General features: G+C 37.7%; 1 protein-coding gene across 1 annotated transcript in view; it reads left to right on the forward strand.

Moving 5' to 3' along the window:
* Window positions 1-19685, forward strand: part of ARIH1 (ariadne RBR E3 ubiquitin protein ligase 1) — a 122169-nt gene extending 102484 nt beyond the window's left edge. Inside the window, exons 10-14 of the mRNA XM_044230994.1 lie at window positions 2721-2851; window positions 6962-7019; window positions 12561-12821; window positions 15167-15279; window positions 16297-19685. Coding sequence (XP_044086929.1) covers window positions 2721-2851; window positions 6962-7019; window positions 12561-12821; window positions 15167-15279; window positions 16297-16381 — 648 coding nt within the window. The 3' untranslated portion in view covers window positions 16382-19685. The remainder of the gene's footprint in view (window positions 1-2720; window positions 2852-6961; window positions 7020-12560; window positions 12822-15166; window positions 15280-16296) is intronic.
* Window positions 19686-24151: the final 4466 nt, after the last annotated feature.

Here is a 24151-nt window from a genome sequence, read left to right on the forward strand (position 1 = left end):
CTGAATATATTTGTATCTCCCAGAAAGCCTTGGTAATGAAATAGTCTTGTCACATAAAACAAATGCCTATGCCTTTGAGGAATGTATGGTTGAAATTAGTTTTTTTGTGCTCTCTAAAATTATGGTGAAGATAACTCATGTCATTTTAAAACTTTTCTGCGTTGTTAGGAAGTGCTAGCTTTTGTTGTTGAAAAAAATTTCCTAGTCAGGCATACTTTCTTGAAATTTGATTTCCCATCAGACATGTTCATTGAAGTCCTAGAATCTTCTAATATGCTCTGTAAAACTAGTATTTAGAATAGGGCAGTGGTGTTTTCACTAGGTAGCTTGATGAAACTATAGCCCTCTTTCTGCATCTAGAGAAATCCCCCCAACACACTAAACCATCAAGATATTTAAAACTGGGAGTACAGGGTGCCTGGGTGGCTTAGTTCATTAAGCATCAGAATAATCAGACTTGGCGGGGGGGTGGGAGGTTGGGGTACCAAGTGGTGGGTATTATAGAGGGCATGGATTGCATGGGGCACTGGGTGTGGTGAAAAAAATAATGAATACTGTTTTTCTGAAAATAAATTAATTTAAAAAAAAAGAATAATAGGACTCTCATTTCGGCTCAGGCCATGACCCTCAGGGCCCTGGGTCAGAGCCCTGCCTTGCCTTGGGCTCCCAGCTAAGTGGGCAGTCTGCTGCTTCTCCCCCGCCCCCAACTACTCCTGCATACACTCTCTAAAATAAATAAATAAATCTTTTAGCAAATAAAATAGGGAGTACAGGCTTGCATATGTTTGACTTTGTTTAGAAAGTAGATTGATTATTAAGGAAGAATGGCAATTAGTAACAAGGTCATCTGCTTGGTAGTTTTGAGAAAAACTGAAGAGTTTCTCTTGAGAGGTTTCAGAAGCTTTTATTATTGTTATTTGCCCCTTAAACAGATTTGCAGATTATCAGTGGTATCCTAACATATTGAGAGCTTAATACTATGTGGTTAATTATAACCCAGAAATACAGAATGACACAGATTATTTTGGACCTGGAACTTGCTTCTTTGGGAAAATGTAAAATATGTTAATTGATTTCAAAGATTTGATTAGAAATGTCCAAATTTACGTATTTTAAATGACTGTAGTTGGGGTGCCTGGGTGGCTCAGTGAGTTAAGCCTCTGTCTTCAGCTCAGGTCATGATCTCAGGGTCCTAGGATCGAGCCCCACATTGGGCTCTCTGCTCAGCGGCAAACCTGCTTCCCCCTCCTCTCTCTGCTAGCCTCTCTGCCTACTTCTGATCTCTGTCAAATAAATAAATAAAATCTTAAAAAAAATAAAATAAAATGACTATAGTTTATGGGCCAGGGTAGTCTGTCTCACAAAGGCAGAATTGTATAAGTAATATAATGGGTGGTACCCCCTCCTTGTGGGAGTTACAGGCATCAGACAAATGCAGCAAAAATATTAGCTTTACATGTTATTTATAGTTTTATTAAAACAAATAAGTTTGATTTTCTAGATTTTTCCTAAAGAAAAAGACAATAGACCTACTGTAGGGTAATAGCTTTGACTCATTAGTAACCAAGAATACGACATAGACTTGGAAAAAGCCATGATCTCTTTGGCACAGTTGTAAATGGACCATAGTGAGAAAGATTTAAAACAAGGGTATTTGAGGTTGCCTGGCTGGCCCAGTTCATAGAGCATGTGACTCTTGATCGCGGAGTTGTGAGTTCAAGCCCTATGGTGAGGGTAGAGTTTACTTAAAAATTAGAATAATCAACAACAAAATAAATAAAACAAGCATATTTGACAGAAGAAAGTTGGGAGATTCAGTAACCACAAAAAGAATTTACCAGTCTTACAGTCCTACTTACCTGATTCTTTTTTTTTTTTTTTTAATTTTTTTTTTTTTTAAGATTTTATTTTATTTATTTGAGAGAGAGAGACAGTGAGAGAGAGCATGAGCGAGGAGAAGGTCAGAGAGCGAAGCAGACTCCCCATGGAGCTGGGAGCCTGATGTGGGACTCGATCCCGGGACTCCAGGATCACGCCCTGAGCTGGAGTCAGTCGTTTAACCAACTGCGCCACCCAGGCGTCCCCCTACTTACCTGATTCTTAAGGCCAAGCTCCTTGGGCTTGAATCCTGACTCTACCATTTGCTATACCTTTGTGATCTCAGACTGGTGTTATTATTATTTGTCTCTCCTCTGGTTTATTCATCTGACAAATGAAAATAGGATCACTATAAGGATTATAAGTTAAGGTTATATAAAACACTGAGAATAGTGTGTGGTATATAGGAAGTGCTCAATAATTATTTCTAGATGACACTGGATAATTAATAATATTTACATGAATAACATATTTTATCTCCTGTGAAACTATCATTACTGCATGTATGGTTAAAAGTACTTTTATGTTTTTGTCCCCAACCTTGCTAAAACAAATCTTTTAATTATTGTAAATCTTAATGGCCAGTAATAATGATAATAGCTCATTTCTAGTAGTACTAACTGTATTCCACACTGCTTTACATGTATTAATAACAATAAATGTGGCATTTAAAAATAAAAATAAATGTTATTTTAAAAATTAGTAACAATGTGGTATTAAAATTATTTAAGTTAAAATTAAAAATAAATGCGGTAAAACCAAATTTAGAACTGGCTTCTCTTCTGTGGTAGTAATACAATCTAGTGTAGCATTGACACCAACTTTATAGTTTCTCTTCATAGGAATGTCCCAAATGCCACGTCACAATTGAGAAGGATGGCGGTTGTAATCACATGGTCTGTCGTAACCAGAACTGTAAAGCAGAGTTTTGCTGGGTGTGTCTTGGCCCTTGGGAACCACACGGATCTGCCTGGTAGGTTGGGGAAATGAAAGGGAGAAAGTGTTCACATAAGTATGTAATATATGCTGTGTATTAAAAGGTTTCTACTTCATGGAAGTCCCCATCTAACTTGGGAGCTAGGTAAATGAATATAGTGTGTGATCATTGTTAAAAAGTATATGCACGATGTCCAGAGAGAGGGATAAATTAGGCATATTTCACAGAGCAGGTAACATTTAAGAATAATTTTAAGAGGGATTAAGAGTTCGTTAGTTGAAGGTGGCAGGAAAAATGTTTAGGGCAAAAAGGAGCCTCATGAACAAAGGTAGAATGATGTGAAAGTGCATGGCTTATTTAGAGAAGAGTTGCATATGTCTGCTAGGCAGTAGTTGAAATCTAAGAGATTATTGGCAAGACCCAACCTGCAGTTGTGTTTTATTTACCCTTGGATGCCATTAGACAAAAATGTGTCCCAAAATTGGAAAATTGCCCAGTGCAATCCAGACTTTTAGCCTTTCTTTGAAACCTAGGAAAAAGCCTGCATTCCTGCTTGGCAACATTCGCCTGAAATTGATTAGTATCCCCTTACATGAGTTCTTTACTTTCTAGTTTGATTTATTTCCCAAGACTGAATCTTAAGGGCACTTGCATGTATCATGATGGCACTATATTTAGAAGATGGCATCATTTTTAGTAGAGATAATATATCTCCGTTCTGTACATATTTCCTAGCGGTTTGGGAAAATGCAAGTTAGGTTCGTGATGTCTTGAGTTTTGAGAAAAAGGGAGGCAGCACATCTCCTGGTAAAAACGAAAGTATTTCTGACTGTTATTAATACACAAATGACCCATCTCACTAGTTTGTGTTACCTGCCTATTGGCACTTTGGTTTGTGGCCCCTCCTAAGTTGTGGGGCATAGGAAAAGAGTTAGAATGTAGACTGGCACTTAAATTAGTTTGGACATTATCAGAAGGATTTTAAGTGGGGAGTGACCTGATTAGATCTGTAATTTAGGTGAGGCAGCTCTATATTATGTGCTTTACATACATTACCTCAGAATTGTGGCTGCTTTGTAGAGAGTGAAATGTGAGGGGGAAATTGCAGGGGCAGGACAGAAGGAGACTCTCACCTTAAGACAATGGCAAGTCTTTACTTTTAGTTTTGTTGAAACTTTTATTAGTTTCATTAGAGGAATAGTGAGAGGGATTACTTGCCTGAAATTAATTCTGAATTAGGTAAAACTGATTGTTGTGTGGAGTAAAGAAAGTGATTTTGCCGCTGTCAAGGCCAAGGAGAAGAGTATTGGAGGTTGTTAGCCTGGCAGACAGGTACTCTAGATTTTTAAGAAGCAAACTGGGGGATTAGACTATTCCCAGAAACTAAATTCACTCTAGTATATTTAAACCAATAAGCATAATGAATGGAGAAGAAGAGTTACTAAAAGATACAAATTCTTGTTAAAGATACATTTTTTATTTGTCAGAGAGAGAGAGAACACAAGCAGGGGAAGGGGCACACAGAGGAAAGCAAACTCCTCGCTGAGCAAGGAACCCAATGGTGGTACTCGATCCCAGGACACTGAGATCATGACTTGAGCCAAAAGTAGATGGTCGACCAACTGAGCCACCCACGCGTCCCAAAGATATATCTGTTTGTATGTAAGGAAATCTCTGAACATAACTCAAATTTTAAAGAAGTTGTATTGAAAACTGAGCAAAGGGGCACCTGGGTGGCTCAGTCATTTAAGTGTCTGCCTTCAGCTCAGGTAATGAGCCAGGGTCCTGGGATTGAGCCTCACGTTGGGCTCGCTGCTCAGTGGGAAGCCTGCTTCTCCCTTATGTGCTCCCTCTGCTTGTGCTCTCTCTGTCGAATGAATAAACAAAATCTTTAAAAAGAAAAGGAAAGAAAACTGAACAAAAAACAAATGATGGATACAGGAGAATGAAGAACGACCCCTATTAGGGTTGTCAGTAATGTTTCCCGTGTCTTGCCTTTACTCATAGCTAACACTGCAAAATGAATCATGCTAGGGTTCCTTATTTAAATCTGAAAATGCCTCAGAATCCTCAAAATAGCATTCTGAGTAGCACTATCCATCATCTGAATTAGAAGTATAGATGAATTCTCCTTGCTTTCCTAGCCTTCAGTTCCTTAATAATTTTGGCTGAGTTAAAGTCCAGAATGAGTTGAAGCTTATAAATATCTTAAAGATACTAAAGGAGAGTTTTTAAGGATGTATTAGGTAGGAAGAACAGGTATTAATAGTTGACCAGTAGAAGGCAAGGAGAGCCAATCTTTGGGCTGAATTGAGTAAAGTAATTTTTGGTAAGAGAAAATTATAACCCAAGCTGGGGGAAAATTAATAAATCTCCTGACTCTAGTGAATTGTGGTCTGGGTTACTTTAAAAACTGAAAGATGAGATCAGTAAGCCGTTGTTGGTTATTTTATGGAGTAGTTAAGCAGAAAGCTACCAAAAACTGAAAGCAGACAAAATGGAATCCCAAATTTCCAAAATTTGTGATTGGTTCCACAAACTACGTATGAACCACATAACTTTACTCTAACGTGAAATCCCTGAATCAAATGGTACTATTAGGATGATGGATTAGGGAGTGTTTTGTAGACCTCAGCAGGTGTTTCAGTGTGAGCTGAGAAGTTTGTGGCCTAGGCTATGCATACACACAGGGATATTTGGGATTAATTGAATGTCTATTTCTTGGAGTTACAGGTAGTGGATTTGAATCTTCCTAATGAAATACAAGGTTTGCTGAAAGGTTTTGTCCTTATCTTTTTTATTCATGTAAACTGTGTACTGCTTTTCTGATCAGTTTTACTGATGACTTTCTTGCACTAATTAGAGAATCTTCCATACATTTTGGAGTAACATCATAGAAGGATAGTAAATATAATATAGATCATTAAAATCCTGGAAAACTTGACAAGCTGAAACAGTGAGTCCTATTTAACAAGATTTAAACTAAATTCAAAATTCTTCTTTTAGATCTAAAACGATTACTGGTAAAAAGATTCTGAATACATGAGTACAGCATGTGAAAATATATATAGTCCATAATAAGGGGTGACCCTCAGTTGGGAGACAGACATGTTTAATGCTTAGCTCTGAATCCCTAGTTATATGACCTTAAGTATGTTACTTATTTTCTCAAAACTTAATTCTTTGCTCAATGAGGATAAGGAGGAGGATAATGCACATTTCATAAGGTGGTTCAGGGAATTGAATGTGATAGTACATTTAGAGGCTTTAGTAGTAAATGGGTGATACGTAGTAAGCACTCAAAGTATCAGCTACTCCCATAATGTAGACTCCCAGAAAAGCAGAGGTAGAGTTAATCAGAACAAGGGAATTGCCAGTCTTGTTCATCTCCACTCTGAGCTGACCTCTGGGCAAGTTTCCCCTGGTTCTCATTTTGTGTGTCATTCAGTTCTCAGTGACTCTTGTAAAGCATATAGCATAGGAACTGTTAAAGAGTAGTCCATCAGCTGTAGGTTCTCTTTGGTTTATATAGATAAGAAGGTAACTGGAAAAATTGGAAATATTTGACATAAATAACAGAAAGCGTAGGAAATAAAACTTCTTTCTTCAAAAATGGAGTTAGAAGTTCAAACTGCAGGGGCACCTCAGTGGCTCTGTTATTTAAGCATCTGCCTTCAGCTCAGGTCATGATCTCTGGGTCTTGGGATTGAGCCCTGTGGCAGGCTTCCTGCTCAGCAGGGAATCTGCTTCTCTTTCTCTCCCTCTACTGCTCCCCACCACTCGATCTCTCTCTCTCTCCCTCCAAAATTAATAAATAAAATCTTTTTAAAAAAAAAAAAGGCTCAAACTGCAGTCAGGAATGGAAGTTCTAGAATGACAGTGTTTTCTGTCAATATTTCTGTAATGATTACAAGTGAGCTGATTTGGAATGAACTACTTCAGGAGGTGGGGAATCCAACACTTTGAATTCCTTTCAGTCTTGTAATTCTGTTATAATGATAGAACCCTGGGCATTTTAAACACCTCAGTTTGCCTGTATAAAGAAGAATATTGCTTCTAGATATTTCTGAATCCAGGCTAAAATTCTGTGGTTTGTTCCTTTTTCATTGATTTTGGCCTTACAGAATCCTCTTAATTTACTTTAAGGTACAACTGTAACCGCTATAATGAGGATGACGCAAAGGCAGCAAGAGATGCACAGGAGGTAAGTACCTTTATTTTCAGGCAATAGTTGAACAAGAATGCGCTTCAGTTTTTATTAGGGGACAATTCAATTCTGAAAGAGTTAGGGAAAGGCACTCCAGTAAATACTGGGTATCTGTGTTTAGAAAAGGAATCTTACCCAAGATGTCTACCAGTAGCACTCCTGTTTATAGGTTTGCTTGCTTTCTTTTAATTAATCTAGTCATGTAGCACAGTTCTGGATTTTAGTAGTTTTGAAGACAAGATTTTCTCACTCCAGCAAGGAGTCTAGGGAACAGTACTTCTTAAATAGTTTTGCTGCTGTTGATATGCATTCTTTCTTCTTCTTTTTTTTTTTAAACCTCATTATTCATCAACAAGTGGTAAGGATTATAGATGAGCTGATTTAGAATGGACTACCTCAGGAAGGGAGAGTTCCCTATTACTGGTTAGGGATATAACTCACTGTTGTAGAAGGATTCAAACACTAAGTGTGAATTACCCTCCTCAGCACTTTGAGTTCCTTTCAGCCTGGTAATTCTGTCCTAATTGCAGAATCTTGGAATTTAGTTATTCCTTACATTCATCTATTCCATATTGAAATTCCCTAGGTGTCCCAAAAATATTCTTTTCAAATGGTTTTCCTTACTAGGATGTCATTCTAAACATCTGTTGCTTATTTTTTGACTTTTTAAATGTTCCTTGGGGCGCCTGAGTGGGTCACTTGTTAAGCATCTGCTTTCGGCTCAGGTTATGATCCCAGAGTCCTGGGATCAAATCGCACATCGAGCTCCCTGCTCAGAAGGAAGCCTGCTTCTCCCTCTCCCCCTACCCCTGCTTGTGTTCCCTCTCTCGCTGTCTCTCTCTCTCAAATAAATAAAATCTTTAAAAAAAATTAAACGTTTTAAAATTTCTTTCTAATTGAAAATACCATAAGTACAAAAGGATATATATAGTCTCATCTATCATATTGTTAGAAGTGAGAGTTCTGTGTCTCACTTTTTTAAAAAGCTATACAAAATGATGAGTGGTGTTTCACAGATTCTCAAAAATATCTGTGATCTTTTTTTTTTTAAATATTTTATTTATTTATTTGACAGGGAGAGAGCACAAGTAGGCAGAGAGGCAAGCAGAGAGAGAGAGAGAGAAGGAAGCAGGCTCCCCGAGGAGCAGAAAGCCCGTTGTGGGGCTCGATCCCAGGACCCCGGGATCATGACCCGAGCCACCCAGGTGCCCCATCTGTGGAAAAAAAATGCCCACAAATTCCAATGTTAATTTAAGTTATATTCACTATGATATTATTTTAATGTTTCAACATAAAACCAACTGTAGACTCTTAATGCTCTTTTACAACTATACAGCCAAACCAAGAAAACTGCAAAACCTATGAGACTCAAGTTAAAATTAATTTGACAAGTAAATTGTTGAAATTAAGTTACTATTGATAAACTGTTGGATGGCCCAAGTTTTTTGTTTTCTTTTTCTTTTAAGATTTTACTTATTTTATTTGTCTCGAGAGAGAGAGAGCACAAACGGGGGAGCAGCAGGTAGAAGGAGAAGCAGGCTCCCCACTGAGCAGGGAGCCTCATGTGGAATTCGATCCCAGAACCCTGGGATCATGACCTGAGTGGAAGGCAGATGCTTAACAGACTGAGCCACCCAGGCATCCCGGCCCAAGTTTTTTTAAATTGAATGTTACTATTCTACTAAGTGCCGTGTGGCAACTTGTTTTCCCACCAACTTTCTAGATCTTAGTTACTGCAAGTCTTTATTGCTATAGTGCATCTGATTTGTTTTGATCAGAATTTATCATTGATGTATTCTCTGTCACTTGTTTTCCTTATTAGCTTAGTGCAGTTAAAGTTAATATTGCTGGGGCACCTGGGTGGCTCAGTGGGTTTAGCCTCTGCCTTTGGCTCGGGTCATGATCTCAGGGTCCTGGGATCAAGCCCTACATTGGGCTCTCTGCTCAGCAGTGAGCCTGCTTCCCCTTGCCTGCCACCCCACCTGCTGCTCTGCCTTCTTGTGATATCTCTCTCTCTCTCTGTTAAATAAGTAAATCTTAAAAAAAAAAGTTAATGTTGCTTAATGCCAGTTTTAGCCATTTCACAAATGTAAGACCTGAAATAAAACTTGGGTTCTTAACTATAAATTTATTGAAATGATCCCAGAGTGTTTGTGTTTTCTTTAGGTTGTCATTAGATTTTAAAATACTTCTAAATCCCATGGTTTGTTTAGACCAAATCATTTGTCTCCCCTACTCCACTCCCATTGAGTATGCTTAAACTCCCAATTTGAGATGCATCATGCTATGTAGTTTTAATATAAAAGCTCTATATGAGAGTCATGCTTTTCCAACCTCCCATTTGGACTTGATTCTACTTTTGTATTTTTTTATTTAGCTCAGTTTGTCATTTCATTTCTTTCTGTTGTTGTTTGATTTAATCTTAGCCTTTCTCTCTTATGGCTTGCTCCTGTTTTAAGCAGTCACGATTGTGTTAAATCCTGTTGAAGAAACCATAAATTTCTCTAAAGTTTATTCTAATTCTGATAATAGTTATCCTATAGAGAATAGTCTACAGAAAATGTTCTTTTTTTCTTAAGCTGCATTATATTTTTCTTAATTACTGTGGTATAGGCTTTTAGTTTTTCCTTCTGAATGAAGTGTAATCTTGCTAGATCTAGCCAGATACGGTATTCACCAGTAGAGAAAGTATATGAGTTATCCTTGGTCTGATTTGGGTGCTGGTAGACTCTCTTTCTGAGATCTACAGGGAGGGTGGATTATATTGTGCATAGCATCTAAACCAGTTTCTAACATGTAGATTCTAGAGCCTATAACACATTATTTTTCTATGTTGCATCTTTTGGACTAAACTAGAATCTTCTGATCCTGTGGGTGTACAGAGAGAGATTTTATGAGTGGCTTTATTTGCTTATTTAGTGGGAGCTGTTCCTCTCAGAATGGAGCACACCATTGCATGCTCATGGGGCCCCTTTCCTCACCTTACCTACTCTGGTAATCTGGAATAGTATTCATTGGGAGTTGTAGTACAAGAAGGTTGATACACAGTCCAGAAAGTACAAGAAGGTTGATACACAGTCCAGAAAGAACGGAGACGGATAGTTGAGTACTTTGGAAAGGTGTATACCTGTTTTGTAGAAAGTTGTTGACTTAACGTATGTGCCATGGTGCTGTTCATGGTGGACATTTGGATTTTATTTTCTAGACCAGGAGAGTCAGTCTGTTTTTTCTGTAAAGGGCCAGTGGTAAATATTTTTAGCTTTACAGACTATACAACAATGTAAATCTTTGTTGTATCTTTACAAATCTTTACAACAATTCAACTCTGCCTCTGATCTTGAAATGCTAAATCAGCCATAGACTAAGATGAGTAGGCATGACAAGAGTTATGGACAGAAGTTGAACAAAGTTTCAAGTTAACTTTATTTACAAAACCAGGCAGCAGCTGGATTTTGGCTCACAGGCCAAAGTTTGCTCATCTCTGTTCTAAGCTCTAAGCAGTCACGATTGTTCTTTTGGGTTTTCTTCCAAAGTATTTTCAGGTCATCACTCAGTGCATTTCTCAATCCACGTTCTGGCATTTGATTTAAAAGTTAGTCTTATTTGCAGTGGTGGAATGGGTTCATGTTGAATTTTAGAGGTATTTCAGTGAGAAGCTTTTAGGATTACTGAATCATTAAATCAATTACTAAATCAAGTCCACTAACATCATATATTTTAATTTGGTAGTTTGGTTTTTTTCCATTTAATCTTGGAAATTTGACAGGCTTGAGAATATTAATGCTTTGGGGGGAGATAAAATGCCAAGCAGATTATTTTCTACATATTAGATTTTAGACATAATTGGCATTAATTTTTCGATTAACACATATTTAATAACATTAATATTACAATTTTCCAGTGTATAAGCATTGATTTGATACCTCTCTGATTCCTGAGTAGTAATAATAGGTTTTTTTAGATGTTTCAGTGTCACATGATACTGGATCATGTGATTGGCTAATTATGTGCTAATTATTATTATTAGCACTAATGATTAGCACTAATTATTCATAGTATTTCTAAATAGGAACCCAACCATAGGGCCTGGTAGCTCTGTGCTATTTGTAGTCTCTGAGGCATAAGGAGAGGAAAAGGAAATGACAGTAAAAAGAAATACATAGGGGCACCTGGGTGGCTCAGTTGCTTAAGCGTCTGCCTTCTCAGGTCATGACCCCATAGTCCTGGGATCCAGTCCCTCATCAAGCTTCTGGTTCAGCAGGAAGTCTACTTCTCCTTCTTTCCCTTATCCTGTTCAAATAAATAAAATCTTAAAAAAAAAATAAAAGGGTGCTCGCTTCGGCAGCACATATACTAAAAAAAAAAAAAAATAAAAGGAAATAACATATGTGTGGTTTCATAGTGGTTGTGTTTAGCAAACATTTATTAATTTCTGCATATTAGGCACTATAGATTATTGTTATCTATTACTTTGCTTGGTTTTTTTTTTTTAAATAACATTACTTTTTTAGAAAGTCTGTCTCTAGAGACTTACAGTATACTGTGAGAGACCACGGTGAATTCTTTTTGCAGTCTGATATTATAATCTAGATCAGATATCATATTGTTTCTTTGGTAATACTTCATGTATCATTAAATATACTTTTAAAGTATATTTTCCTTACTCTTATTTTCCTTACTATGACTTTTACTATAACTGCAATACCATTTTTATCTTTGTATATATATGTTCTTAAAGCAATACTTTGTTAATATCCTTAACTATCCCGTGTTCAGGTGTCTCCATTTATCTCATAAATTTTCTTTTATAGTTGGTTCAAATCAGGATCTACACAGGCCCACAAATTGGATTTGATTAGTGTCTTTGAGTATTCTCTAATCTGTAGGTCTGCTGTTCCTTTTTTTACCCCCTCCATGTTGCTATTAATTTGTTGAGGAGACTAAGTCATTCCTTTAGGTTTTTCACATTCTGGATTTTGCTGATTAGAACTCCCTGGTATCATTTAGTAGGTTCTTTTATCTCTGTATTTCCTGAAACCAGTGGCTAATTCTAGATACTCAAATTCAAACTCAGTTGGGGAGTGAGAGGGACACCTATCTGTTGATACTGTAGACTTACTTTGATATTATATGAGGAGTTAGATGATGTCTGGCTGCCTATTGTTTTCTCCTTTAAAATATTGATGCTTCTTAACTTGTTTGCTTATTGCATACTGCAGAACAGTGCTATCCTGTAGAACTTTCTATGATAGAAATGTTCTTTATGGCCACTGACTATAAGTGGCTATTGAGCACTGGGAAACTGAATTTTTAATTTTAGTTTAAATAGCCACAGGTGGCCAGTGCTGCCATGTTGGGAAATAACAGGTGTAGGATATTCACAGAAGTATTAAATAACAAAAGGTGGCAAGAGATACCTGTTTATTCCCGATTTTACCCTAAATTCCTATATTGTTTCACCTGTAAATATATCAGCTTTTGTGTGTATTTGATATATTTGTTATAATTACATGTCCATAATTTTTCTTAATGGGACAGCGATCTAGGGCAGCCCTGCAGAGGTACCTGTTCTACTGTAATCGCTATATGAACCACATGCAGAGTCTACGCTTTGAGCACAAACTCTATGCTCAGGTGAAGCAGAAAATGGAGGAGATGCAACAGCACAACATGTCCTGGATTGAGGTGCAATTCCTGAAGAAAGCAGTTGATGTCCTCTGCCAGTGTCGTGCCACACTCATGTACACTTATGTCTTCGCTTTCTACCTCAAAAAGAATAACCAGTCCATTATCTTTGAGGTAGGAATAGTTACTGGGGGGGAGGAATCCCTGTGTCATAGGACTACTTGGACTTTCATAGATAAGATATATATGAGTTTTAAAGATTTCTATTTGCTCAGAATTTAGATTTCTTGTCCTAAACTGCATTCAGATTGATGTGGTTTAACGAGCTAGTGATTAAGTGTGCAGGCTCTGGAGTCAGCCCTGAATTTAAAACTGGACTTCAGCACTTTTTCTCTCTGTTGACTTGGAGCAAATTACTTAATGTTACCTAAATCTCATTTTATTTATTTTTTTTTAAGATATTATTTATTTATTTGACAGAGAGAGATCACAAGTAGGCAGAGGCAGGCAGAGAGAGAGAGGAAGCAGGTTCCCCACTGAGCAGAAAGCCAGATGTGGGGCTCCATCCCAGGACCCTGGGATCATGACCTGAGCTGAAGGCAGAGGCTTTAACCCACTGAGCCACCCAGGCGCCCCCCTAAATCTCATTTTAAAATGGAAATAAATACTTCTCAAGGATGTTAACAAGGTTTAAGTGAGACAATACACATATATTGCTTATATAGCACCTGGCAAATTATAAGTTCTCGGTAAAAGTCTTTATTCAGGCAAAACTAATATCTGGTATTTGAAGTTAATATGGTGGTCACCTTTGGTGGAAAAGTAGTGACTACTAACAGGGGCTTTTAGGAGTAAAGGTTTTTCAACTAGAGATGCTCATTTAAAAATTGATGCAAAGGGACACCTGGGTGGCTCAGTCAGTTAAGCATGTGACTTTGGCTCAGATCATGATCCCAGGGTTCTGGGATCGAACCCTGCATTGGGCTCACTGCTCAGTGGGGAGCCTGATTCTCACTCCATCTGTTGCTCCCCCTGCTGGCCTACTCTCTCTCTCACATAGATAAATCTTTTTAAAAAAAAATAGTATTGATGTATAATAAAAAAGAATGAGATCTTGCCATTTGCAGCAACAAATGGACCTAGGGAGTATAATTCTAAGTAAACTGATTTCACTCATACGGAATTTAAAAAATAAAACAAATGATCAAACAAACAAAAAAACCCATTCTTAGGGGCGCATGGGTGGCTCAGTGGGTTAAGCCGCTGCCTTCGGCTCAGGTCATGATCTCAGGGTCCTGGGATCGAGTCCCACATCAGGCTCTCTGCTCAGCGGGGAGCCTGCTTCCTCCTCTCTCTCTGCCTGCCTCTCTGCCTACTTGTAATCTCTCTCTGTCAAATAAATAAATAAATAAATAAATAAATAAGTAAATAAGTAAATAAGTAAATAAGTAAATAAGTAAATAAGTAAATAAATAAATAAATAAATAAATAAATAAAAAAAACAACAACAACAAACCAACCAACCACTCTTAAATACAGAGACCAAACCTGTGGTTACCTGAGGAGAGGTGGTTGGATGGATGGGTGAAATAGGTGATGGTGATTAAGAGGTATAGACTCCACTCACAAAATAAATTAATCAAGAGATTGAAAAGTATAGGATGGGGGGCACCTGGGTGGCTCAGTGGGTTAAGCCTCTGCCTTCAGCTCAGGTCATGATCTCACGGTCCTGGGATCGAGCCCTGCATCGGACTCTCTGCTCAGCGGGGAGCCTGCTTCCCTGCACCCCTGCCTGCCTCTCTGCCTACTTGTGATCTCTGTCAAATAAATAAATAAAATCTTAAAAAAAGAAAAAGAAAAGAAAAAGTATAGGATGGGAAATATAGTCATTAAGATGGTATTGACATTTTTTGGTGACAGATGGTGACTATATTTCTTGTGATGAGCATTAAGTAAAGAATTGTTGAATCACTATATTGTATACCTGAAACTAACATAAACGGCATGTTAAAAATTGATGCATAAGACATTGATACTTATAGGTGACTAGACAATAACCCTGACCAGCAGATGGGATTTAAATGGGTAAATGTACAGAACTAGCCATAGTAGTAAAGGGTAACAATTTTAATCTTCTGTGCATTGTTCTAGGTACAGCCAGCTGTAACCAGGAATGGGTTTATATTTTTCCCTCAAGTTTCCCCTCTTTTTTGAGATTTAGCAGATAGCAGTTTGCAGAGCTGGAATATTCCAAGACTTTTCCTAATCCTTTTCAGGACTTTTTCTTGATATTCTTCCAGTGGTAATGGGTAGGTCTTTCTAAAAATATAAAAAATTATCCTGAAAAAAAGAGAACAAGTTGTTAGAGGTGAAAGTTACAAAGAGTTTCCAGGTGAAGTAACCACCTGTGAAAAGTCAGTGTTGAGAACAGTCTGTAGGCAAAGCAGCAGCCAGGATGGTATATCTTTAGCTTTCATCTAAGCCCTACTTTACTGTGTATTCTTCCTCCTCTCTTGCAGAATAACCAAGCAGATCTAGAGAACGCCACAGAGGTGCTTTCGGGCTACCTCGAACGAGATATTTCCCAAGATTCTCTGCAGGATATAAAGCAGAAAGTACAAGATAAGTACAGGTGGGATTTCTTTGCCAGTTGTTGAGCGGAAGTTCCTGGCCCTGTGCGTTAGTGACCAGATTAGATGATAGCAGAACTTGGATTTAGCATATTCAGTAACTGTGTTGCTGCCATGTTTCCCACAGATTGCTTCTGTCGTTCAGGCAACAAATTGCAGATAGTAGTGCTAGTCAAGCATTTATCCCACTGGCTAGTTCTGCTTCTTCCATTCAGCTTTCTCTACTTAGATGCCACATTATGAGGAAGAAAGAACCTAAGAAAGGGCAAATGGTTATTAGGAGGAAGGTTGAGATTAGGATGTTGGCTCTGTCTAGTCTGGGGATTCTGGGAATCATGGCTATCGACACGTGAGCTAACCAAGCTCTTTTACAGTTTTTCTTAGATTTGTTTTTCCTAAGGAGAGGATTACTTTGTCTTAGGGTTAGAAGATACTTCCAAATTTGCTGCCTCTTAAGCTAATAAAGTTGCAAAATATTTGCTTTCTCAATATGGAGCTATTTCTGCCAAAGTTGTTTCCTGACAGATATTAATATCTTTTTCATAGTGGTAGAAACCTTTGGGCGTTTGGAAGACTTGGAGATTCAGTCCCAAGTAATATTTTCATTTCCCTTAGTCAGCTATAGCTATTACATTGTGTTTATAGTTACTTTCACAGCAAAGATTTTATAGCAGTGAATCAGTAACCCTGTACTTCTTTCTAAAACTATTACTTATCCGTAGAATGACAGAATTGAATCAAATGCTTTCTAGGGGCCTTAGAAATTTCTAACATTTAATTACTCTTAAATTAATTCTCAAAACCGGGAATCACAGCTTTTGAAGAATACCTTTTTAAAATTAGAAAACAGTTTGTAGTGTACATCTAGACCTGAAGATGCGCCTATTAAAAAAAAAAACAAGTGCTTGTTCAAGTCTGGTTAAACTGTAGGAGTGCCTTTAAAAAATAAGTTAATGACTCTTTTTTTATTATTGGAGGCTGACAAGTGTTTTTTTTTTCTTCTTCTTCTTTGATTGCAGATACTGTGAGAGTCGACGAAGGGTTTTGTTACAGCATGTGCATGAAGGCTATGAAAAAGATCTGTGGGAGTACATTGAGGACTGAGAATGGCCCTGCATAAAATGAACTCTGAAAACTTTACCATCTAGAGTGCTCATGCAATTAAAACAAAACAAACACAAACAAGGAGGCACTAAGCCTGTTCTGACACCTCTGGTCTGTAGTACCAGAATTCTGTTTTGTTAACGGAAAGTTTAAGTAAATTATATTGTAATAAAAAAAAAAAAGGTAGATAAACCATTGTACAACAGTATTCTAGGCCGCCAAAAAAGTGTGACAGACACACTAAAAGCCCTCCAACTTTAACTTGTAACGTAGCTTCATTCTCAAAGCTGACTCCTTTTTTTCTTTTTTCTTTTTCCGAGTATAGTACAGTTAAAATTTAAAACAGCTCCTTGACACTGCTTTTCATGTCCAAACCAGCCATTTTGTTGTACTTTGGTAAAGGCCCTCCTCCCCTTCCTCCCTACACATACAGATACACCTACACACACAGACTGACTCTCTTTCTCTCATACCCCAAGGTCATGAGTGAATTAGTGAATTAGTTCCTTGTAAAGAAAATTCTTGGGGCTGGGACGGGGGTAGGCAGCAAGCGGAATTAAACAAAAAAACTTTGTATATGACTTTTAAAACAAGAAGACAACACAGTATTTTTCAAAATTGTATATAGCGCATATGCATGGACAAAGCAAGCGTGGCACGTGTTTGCATAATGTTTAATTACAAAAAAATATTTATTCTTTAAAAATCTTCAAGATTATGTCTATTTGCTGTGCATTTTCTTTCAGTTTGCTTTATCTTTCCAGGGTTGAGGGTTGGGATAAAGGTGTGTTGGTTTAGCACCTCTGGAAGACCTTACTAGAGCTCTTTGATTTTCCTTTCCTGAGATTACTTTGCCCTTTCTCGTTCTAATATGTCCGTTGCTGGCCATGGGCCTCATGCCTTGAATTCCAGCTCTTGATCAGGGACAGGGAGGTCAAGCTCTGACTAAATGCCATGGCCTGAATAAAGGCTACAACAGGGAGCTTTTTGCTGTCGTTAAGAATGACCCAGTCCCCAACCTCCTCCCCGCTCCATGGCCTCATTCATCTACCTAATAAGCCCTTTGTGTGCCTGTCATGCACACAGCTGAAGGCTTCCTATGCTCCCTGTCACATCCAGAGGAAACATTTCACTTTTTTCCTTTTTTTTTTTTTTTCTTCCTTAATTGCTGCTTTTGAGCCTTTTAAGATTTTAGTTATGGCTCTTCTCTCACCCCTTCTTTACATTAGGGTGTCAAATAGAATGTTTTTGCTTTAAATATAAATATAAATAAATAGCCATTCACTTAGTTTCAGATTGTGAATTTAAAATGGCAGATACTGAAATTGCTTGTGTGTGTTGCTGTGGGTTCAGTTTGAAGGCAAACACCCCTAGAACATAATATACCCATTTAGTGCATTTAAATAGAAATCACTGAGTTTGCTTCTTTTCTATTGTCAGCAGATAGGAGAATTAATAATGCATTTTAGCTGTGATGTCCATTTTTATGAAATTTCTACTAAGAGCTATGTTAAAAGTAAAGGATGGTGGTGGTTTTATTAACTGTATACCTGTTTAGGCCATTCTGGCTGTGGTATTTTTCAACAGGTCAGCATCCCTAAATCTGTCAGTTTTATACAGGAGTGCAGAGTGAACTAGGCAACTAGATCAAGAGGTCTTAATATTAAATACCAGTTTTCATGACCTCTTTGTCTTCCTCTAAATGACTTGCGCCTAGGGAGTGTTTACCATTTGTGAGGCAGCTTTGTCTGCTCTTGCACTGTACATCTTATTACTCCATTGGGAAGTAGGTTCACTTTCCTCTGGCCTTTTGCCTAAGTTAGGCTTTGCTGAATCAACCCTACTTTTCCTTTTAGAAAAAGGTTGTTACATGAGATGTACTTGCAACTGTTCTTTTCCCATCAAAAATCAGTGAATGTTTGCTGAGTATATTATGCTGCTTCCTTAAACCACTTGTCGCTTTAGGATCAACTTCACCCATACCTTTTACCCTCTCTTTCCTTGCCACCTCAGGTGCAAATCTGAACTCAGTGTCTGCTTCTTCCATAGTCTCTTCTCTCCTCTCCCCCATCATTCATTTGACTTTATTTTAAATGACTGCATCAATCTTAAAAGACATTTATCAAAACTAAGGAGATTTCCTTTTTTTTTTTAAGAGAAAGCTTGAACAAGTTCCTTTCCCTGGTAACTTTGAAAAGCAGCCAGAATTGTTATCTAGATATATGTGGCTCCCTTAAAATGTTTTGTGTATGTGTGGTGTTTTTAAAAAATCTTATTAACTGCAGTATCTAGGTTTCAGTGTCATAAATCCTCTCTACATGCTCGCCTTGCAACAAGTATCCAAAAACAGTGTGTGTACTTCATAATATCAGCCCCACCCATGGAGGAAGAGTGCTTTTTAGAGATGCTTTTTAGTTTCAGTGTTGGCATATTACCTAAGGGTATTGCAGTTGTGGGTGCATTCCCTAATTTGTATGGATCAAGGTGAACTGGCCTTTTCTGAACTTTCAAGCTTCTAACAGCTATCTCCATATTTGACAGAATTCCCTGAGTTTATTGCTTTTATTGTTAGTAGCTTCAGTGACCCCAGCTGGGATAGGCAAGCCATATTGTATGACAGCTTCCCTATTTCACCTACCTAAGTCTTTTTGTCAGAGGGCTCTGTTCATGGTAAGCACCAGGGTCTCCTTGTCTTCTTGAGGGCAGTTACCTTGTCTTGAAAGTGCATGCTTCATTTGAACAATTCATTGAGCAGTAGATGGACTTTAAATGATTTTCAATAAAATTTTGATCCAAAGCTCAGGATACACACAGTGGTAAAATTGAGTAGCATATAATATCATCAAACTCTAAATTGTGTAATTTGCTGCGACCCAGATTGTATGTGTTTTATGTGTGTTTAAATAAATATATTAAATACACATGTGTATACATACACACATATATAACAGATCCAAGACTGACTGACTTGATTTGAAATGGTTGAATCTGCAGTGTAAAATGTGGTTCAGCCATGATTAGGAACTGAAATTTAGTTCAAGAGAGAAAAGGACTTGATGTAACAAAATCTTTTAGCTACAAATCCCGGTATAGAGCACTTGGGGGATGGGAGGGGGCGGGTTGGTGAGACAATCAGATCGGTAAATTGATTAAATGCTCCTAACCCTGTAATTTTGTGCATAGAGCACCCTGTGCTATGGAAATAACTGTTCTTAGATTTTCATTGTAACTGGACTGTTCAGGTTGCCCAGAGGGAAAGAACATTCCTAATTCTAATAAAATAAACTTTTATTTTGTTATTCCATTAGTTACTTATGTTTATTTTTATAGTTAAAAAAAAAAGATATATTGGTGGCCCAAGTCACCTGTATTATTACGTGCCTTATTCACTGTTCCTACTTAATGTAAAATGACAAGATTTGTTTCCGTTTCTTTGCAGGGAACTGTGAATGAGACCATCCCCAACAATTAACTTGGTTAATGAAGCTTTCAGAGCATTTTCTGAAAGCTTTCCAATTTCTGTATTGAACATTGAATTTAAATTGCTCTTTGTGTTGTAACAGTGATATTAGATGCTCAGATTTTTTGTCAGTTTTTTAAACGTAAAATATTTTAAGTCATTTAAACTCCCTTATGCTTCCAGTTAGCTCACTCTTAAAAGCTACTGGAATGTCTTCTGTAGGGGTGGAGGGAGAGTTTTTTTCTTAGAGAAGGTCCCCCTAAGTCGGAGATCTCCATCATTGATATTCTAGCCAAATCTAGATTTTAAGACAATTTAATTTGGTTTTATTTGGATCTGTACTTATGAGGGTTCATGTATCACTTTTATCTTCAAAGCACTTTACCTTCTGTTACTGTCTACGGAGGTGTAGAAATTGCTCTTTTACAAAAGAAGAAAATAAGGCTCAATGAGGTTAAGTAACTTGCCCAAGATTTCAGTTTCTTCTATCTGGGACTCAATCAAGGTTGTACTACCTCTTTGTATATTAATTTAGTCTCAGAATGACCTAGCATTCAGTACCAGGAAAGGTAGCTCTTAACTACAGCATTGTGCTTTTAAACCACATAAGAGATTATATCAATGCCTGCCTATCACTGCTACTGTTCGAGGAATGTTACGTACTGTCTCTGATCTTTGATTTGTTGCAGTTTCAACTAATGTGGCTCTGTGTTTTGCCCAATCAAATGAAACCAGCCATGAAAGAATAGCTATTGCCACCTTGCTGATTAGGACTGTCCTCATGGGAAGACCATCATTTGTGATAGTTGAGAGTAAAGGGTTCAGCATTCTTTGATTTGATACAGTGGCCAAGCAGTTTGCAGTTAATTGGTCTAGTTACTTGTTCAAGTGAGTTTTTAATATAAAGAATTTTGGATAGCCTGTTGGAACTTGTTATAGAATTTGTTTTATAAGTGATAACTGAAAATGTACAAAACAGCAGAAATTTGCTTCTTCTCAGCATTTCTTGGAAATGGATGGCATATGGGGCTTTAAGAAGAAAAGTAGTGAGTATTATGGGGAAATCTTGGCTCCTTCAGGAACAGGAAAAAGTGTTCCCTCAGATTTTGGCCCCTCAAATTTTGTCAGGTTTCTTTGGGGATAAAGTTGATGTATTTCTGGTTCATTTTGAGGATTTTGCTTCTTAATCTCCCAAGATGAAATCACTAATTTGGAAATGCTCAACTGGAAATAAATAGTGCCTATTGTAGGAGTAAACAGACAACTTATGAGTTTTAATTTGTTGCTTATTGTGAAATTAAATTTTTTAAGGCGACTGTTGGCCTTTCTCTAGGCAGTAGCAGATTGGGAAAAATGAGAATTTGTTTGAAAAGCAGTTTTCAGACTAAATCTGAAACTACAGTTATGCTTGTTTAGGGCCATTTACAGAGTAGGAGCCAATTAGCATTAGATCAATCACACACATTGATACGTAGCAGCTCTGGCAGTACCAAAAGCACAACTTTATTACAGTAATCCAGGGGTGTCGAGTAAGACAGGCATCTCAGAATCATATCTCCAATAGCCAGGTAAATATTTTAATAGACTCCTGTGGGCTAAGTGGGCACTGAGAGGAGCACCTGAAATACACATTATGTGAATTCTCAATTTGGAGATGTTGGTGATTCACAATATTATTAAATGTAGGTTAAAGAAAAAACTTGGGCCATACTGTTTTGCAATTTGTGTTAATCTTGTGTTTGCTACTGAATGCCGCTGTCCGTCTGACACATTGGAATCACTTAAAAGGCAGAACAAAAACTAATGCCTAGGTTGTACCCCATAGCAATTATCATTTAATCATTTTGTTTGTGTCCTGGGCATCAGTAGTTTTAAAAGTCCTATCCTTACCCCATTCCTGATGATTATGCAACACAGTTTGACACATGCAGACAAGGTTGGGACAGCTGATCTAGATGTGTGTAGTTTCAAGGAAAGAGTATAGGTGAGCACTCTAGGTCATAAAGGACAATGATCCTGTGGCAAATTCACAAGCTCAGGAAAGGGCTATACTGTAGGCTTTCACTAGGTTTTGTGGTTTGCTGTCTTCCAAGGGTCTAGGGCAAAGTGCTCAATTTGTTTTTTGTCAGTTTTCTGGTATGTAGTCCACTTTGGAAAACGTAATTCATTTCACAAAACCAAAAGAAGAATAGAAACGACAAGCAGAGTAGAAAGTTCACATAAGCTGGCAATATATTCTATTCCCAAGGGAGAGAAATCTATCTGGGGAGTAAATTAGAGTCTGAGCAAAGGTAGTTGAATGGTTATAAGCAAAGCTGTCATTAAGCTATTTGTGCCAAGTCCATGTACAATTCCATTTAATCACTCAGAGTTAAATTCAGAGCACTTGAGTCTCAAGTTTCTCACTGTTGCTTTCATTCTCGTGTGTTAAAACAGTGGATTTTCCTGTTTTTATTCCCCATGTGGTGTAGTGGAAAAAATACTAAATTTCTCAGTCATAGTTTTTTATGGGCTTTTCTTTTGTAAAATGGGGATACTAACAGGAGCTATAACTTGCTGAGTGCTTCTTGCCAGATGCCTTATTTTATCTATATCCTATAAGCAGCCCTAAAACAAAGTAGACATTGCTATTCTATTTTATAAATGAGAAAACAGGTTCATAGACAATTAATTCACTCAAAAATTAGTTTATGGCAGGATCGTGCTTGTCTAATTCCATGTGTTCATTCCATCATGCTCTGTTGTCTGTTTTATGGGGTTATTTTGAGAATCAAAGAAAATTAGTTGGAAAAGAAAGCCTAGTTACAAATAATAAGCATGCTAGTACTAATTTAGGCCAAAAACAAACAAAAACCCAGAGCTGTCCTGTAGACTCCCAAAGGCAGGATGGGATTGGATCCAGGAACTAAACTGGCATTGTGTATCATCTGTATATCCACATCATTCTAACAGCTTCTGCTTTTCCTGTCAGCGACCTTGTAGCTCTAGGTGTCACATATTAACTGTGCCAGACAAATGAGAGAAACCAACAGCCAGCATCATCTCTACAAATGTGGTTCCTGAGAGCTTACCCCTCTGGGTTGGGAGGCAGATTTGGGCGGTCATGGTTTGCTAGCTGCATGTCACAAAAGTAGTCTTTGACAAAACCAAAATTTTTCTTTTTAAAATAAATACAAAGTATTAATATATCATAGACAATTATGGCTAACTTAGTGTTTACTGCTTCAGGTCCTGTATTTTTTAAACTCACAATCCCGGCTGACTCAGTCGGAAGAGCATGTGACTCTCGATCTCAGGGTTGTGAGTGAGCCCCACATTGGGTGTAGTGTAGATTAAAAATTAAAAATAAATAACAAAAATCTTATAGACGTTACCATATCCATTTTATAAGTAAGAAAACAGAAGCTCAAAAGTAATTTTCCTGAGGTATTCCTTTTGTATATGGCTGAATGTAAATTCAAACCTAAAATCCTTCAGTGAATACCCACGGTATCAGGCACTGTTTGCTGGAGGTACCGCAGTGAACAAAGTTGTCTTCTGGTTTGCGGGAAGCTATTAACACTGATTCAACATAAAGACTCAATGGGTTGCCCAAGGTTCCCCAGACAGTGGCAACCTGGAAGCATATTTTGACCACTACAGTATTTTATCAACAGCTGCTTCAGACAGCCTGGCCAAAAGTATCTGCTAAAATTATATACACTGGCTAAGGGATTTCCAGCCTTAAGATTGCCCTGGAGACTCAATGACCAGTTGTTCTTTTTGGCTTTTCTTCATTCAAAGCCTTTCTTTTGTTGTTAGCCTCAGATACTCTACTAAGAAGGACACAAAGTATGCCTTTTTCTGCCTCACATTTGAGAACCACCCTAGTGTTTTAATGAGAGTTAAGAAGCAAGCTTCATATTCTCAAACCCTCTTCAGAAGGTCAGTCTTACCTATTGTGAGAGTAACATTTCTTAGCTTGGTGTCTTCTTTGGCACCTGTATAAAAGTTTGGTATTTGCTTTTCAAGCTGTCTGCTTTTGCCATAGGGTATTCAAGTTACTTTCAGGTTGGGAGTTTTGAAGGTGATCATAGGAATGTAAAATTAACTCTGTATAGTAGACAGTTAATTCTTCAGAGAGCTCTCTAGGCTGAACCCTTGCTTTGTAGATTTTAGCTTGCCTTCTGATGGCTGAAGTTGGTTTCTGTATGTAGAAGAACAAAGCTATGCCCTAGAAGCCACTGAAGTGTGCGTTAAATGGCTGTTTCTTAGAATTGTGACTCTAGGGGTTGTACGGTGAGGATTTGGTTCTCTGGAATCAGTGCGCC

The sequence above is a fragment of the Neovison vison genome, chromosome 13 (assembly GCF_020171115.1).
Source record: "Neovison vison isolate M4711 chromosome 13, ASM_NN_V1, whole genome shotgun sequence".
Taxonomy (NCBI): domain Eukaryota; kingdom Metazoa; phylum Chordata; class Mammalia; order Carnivora; family Mustelidae; genus Neogale; species Neogale vison.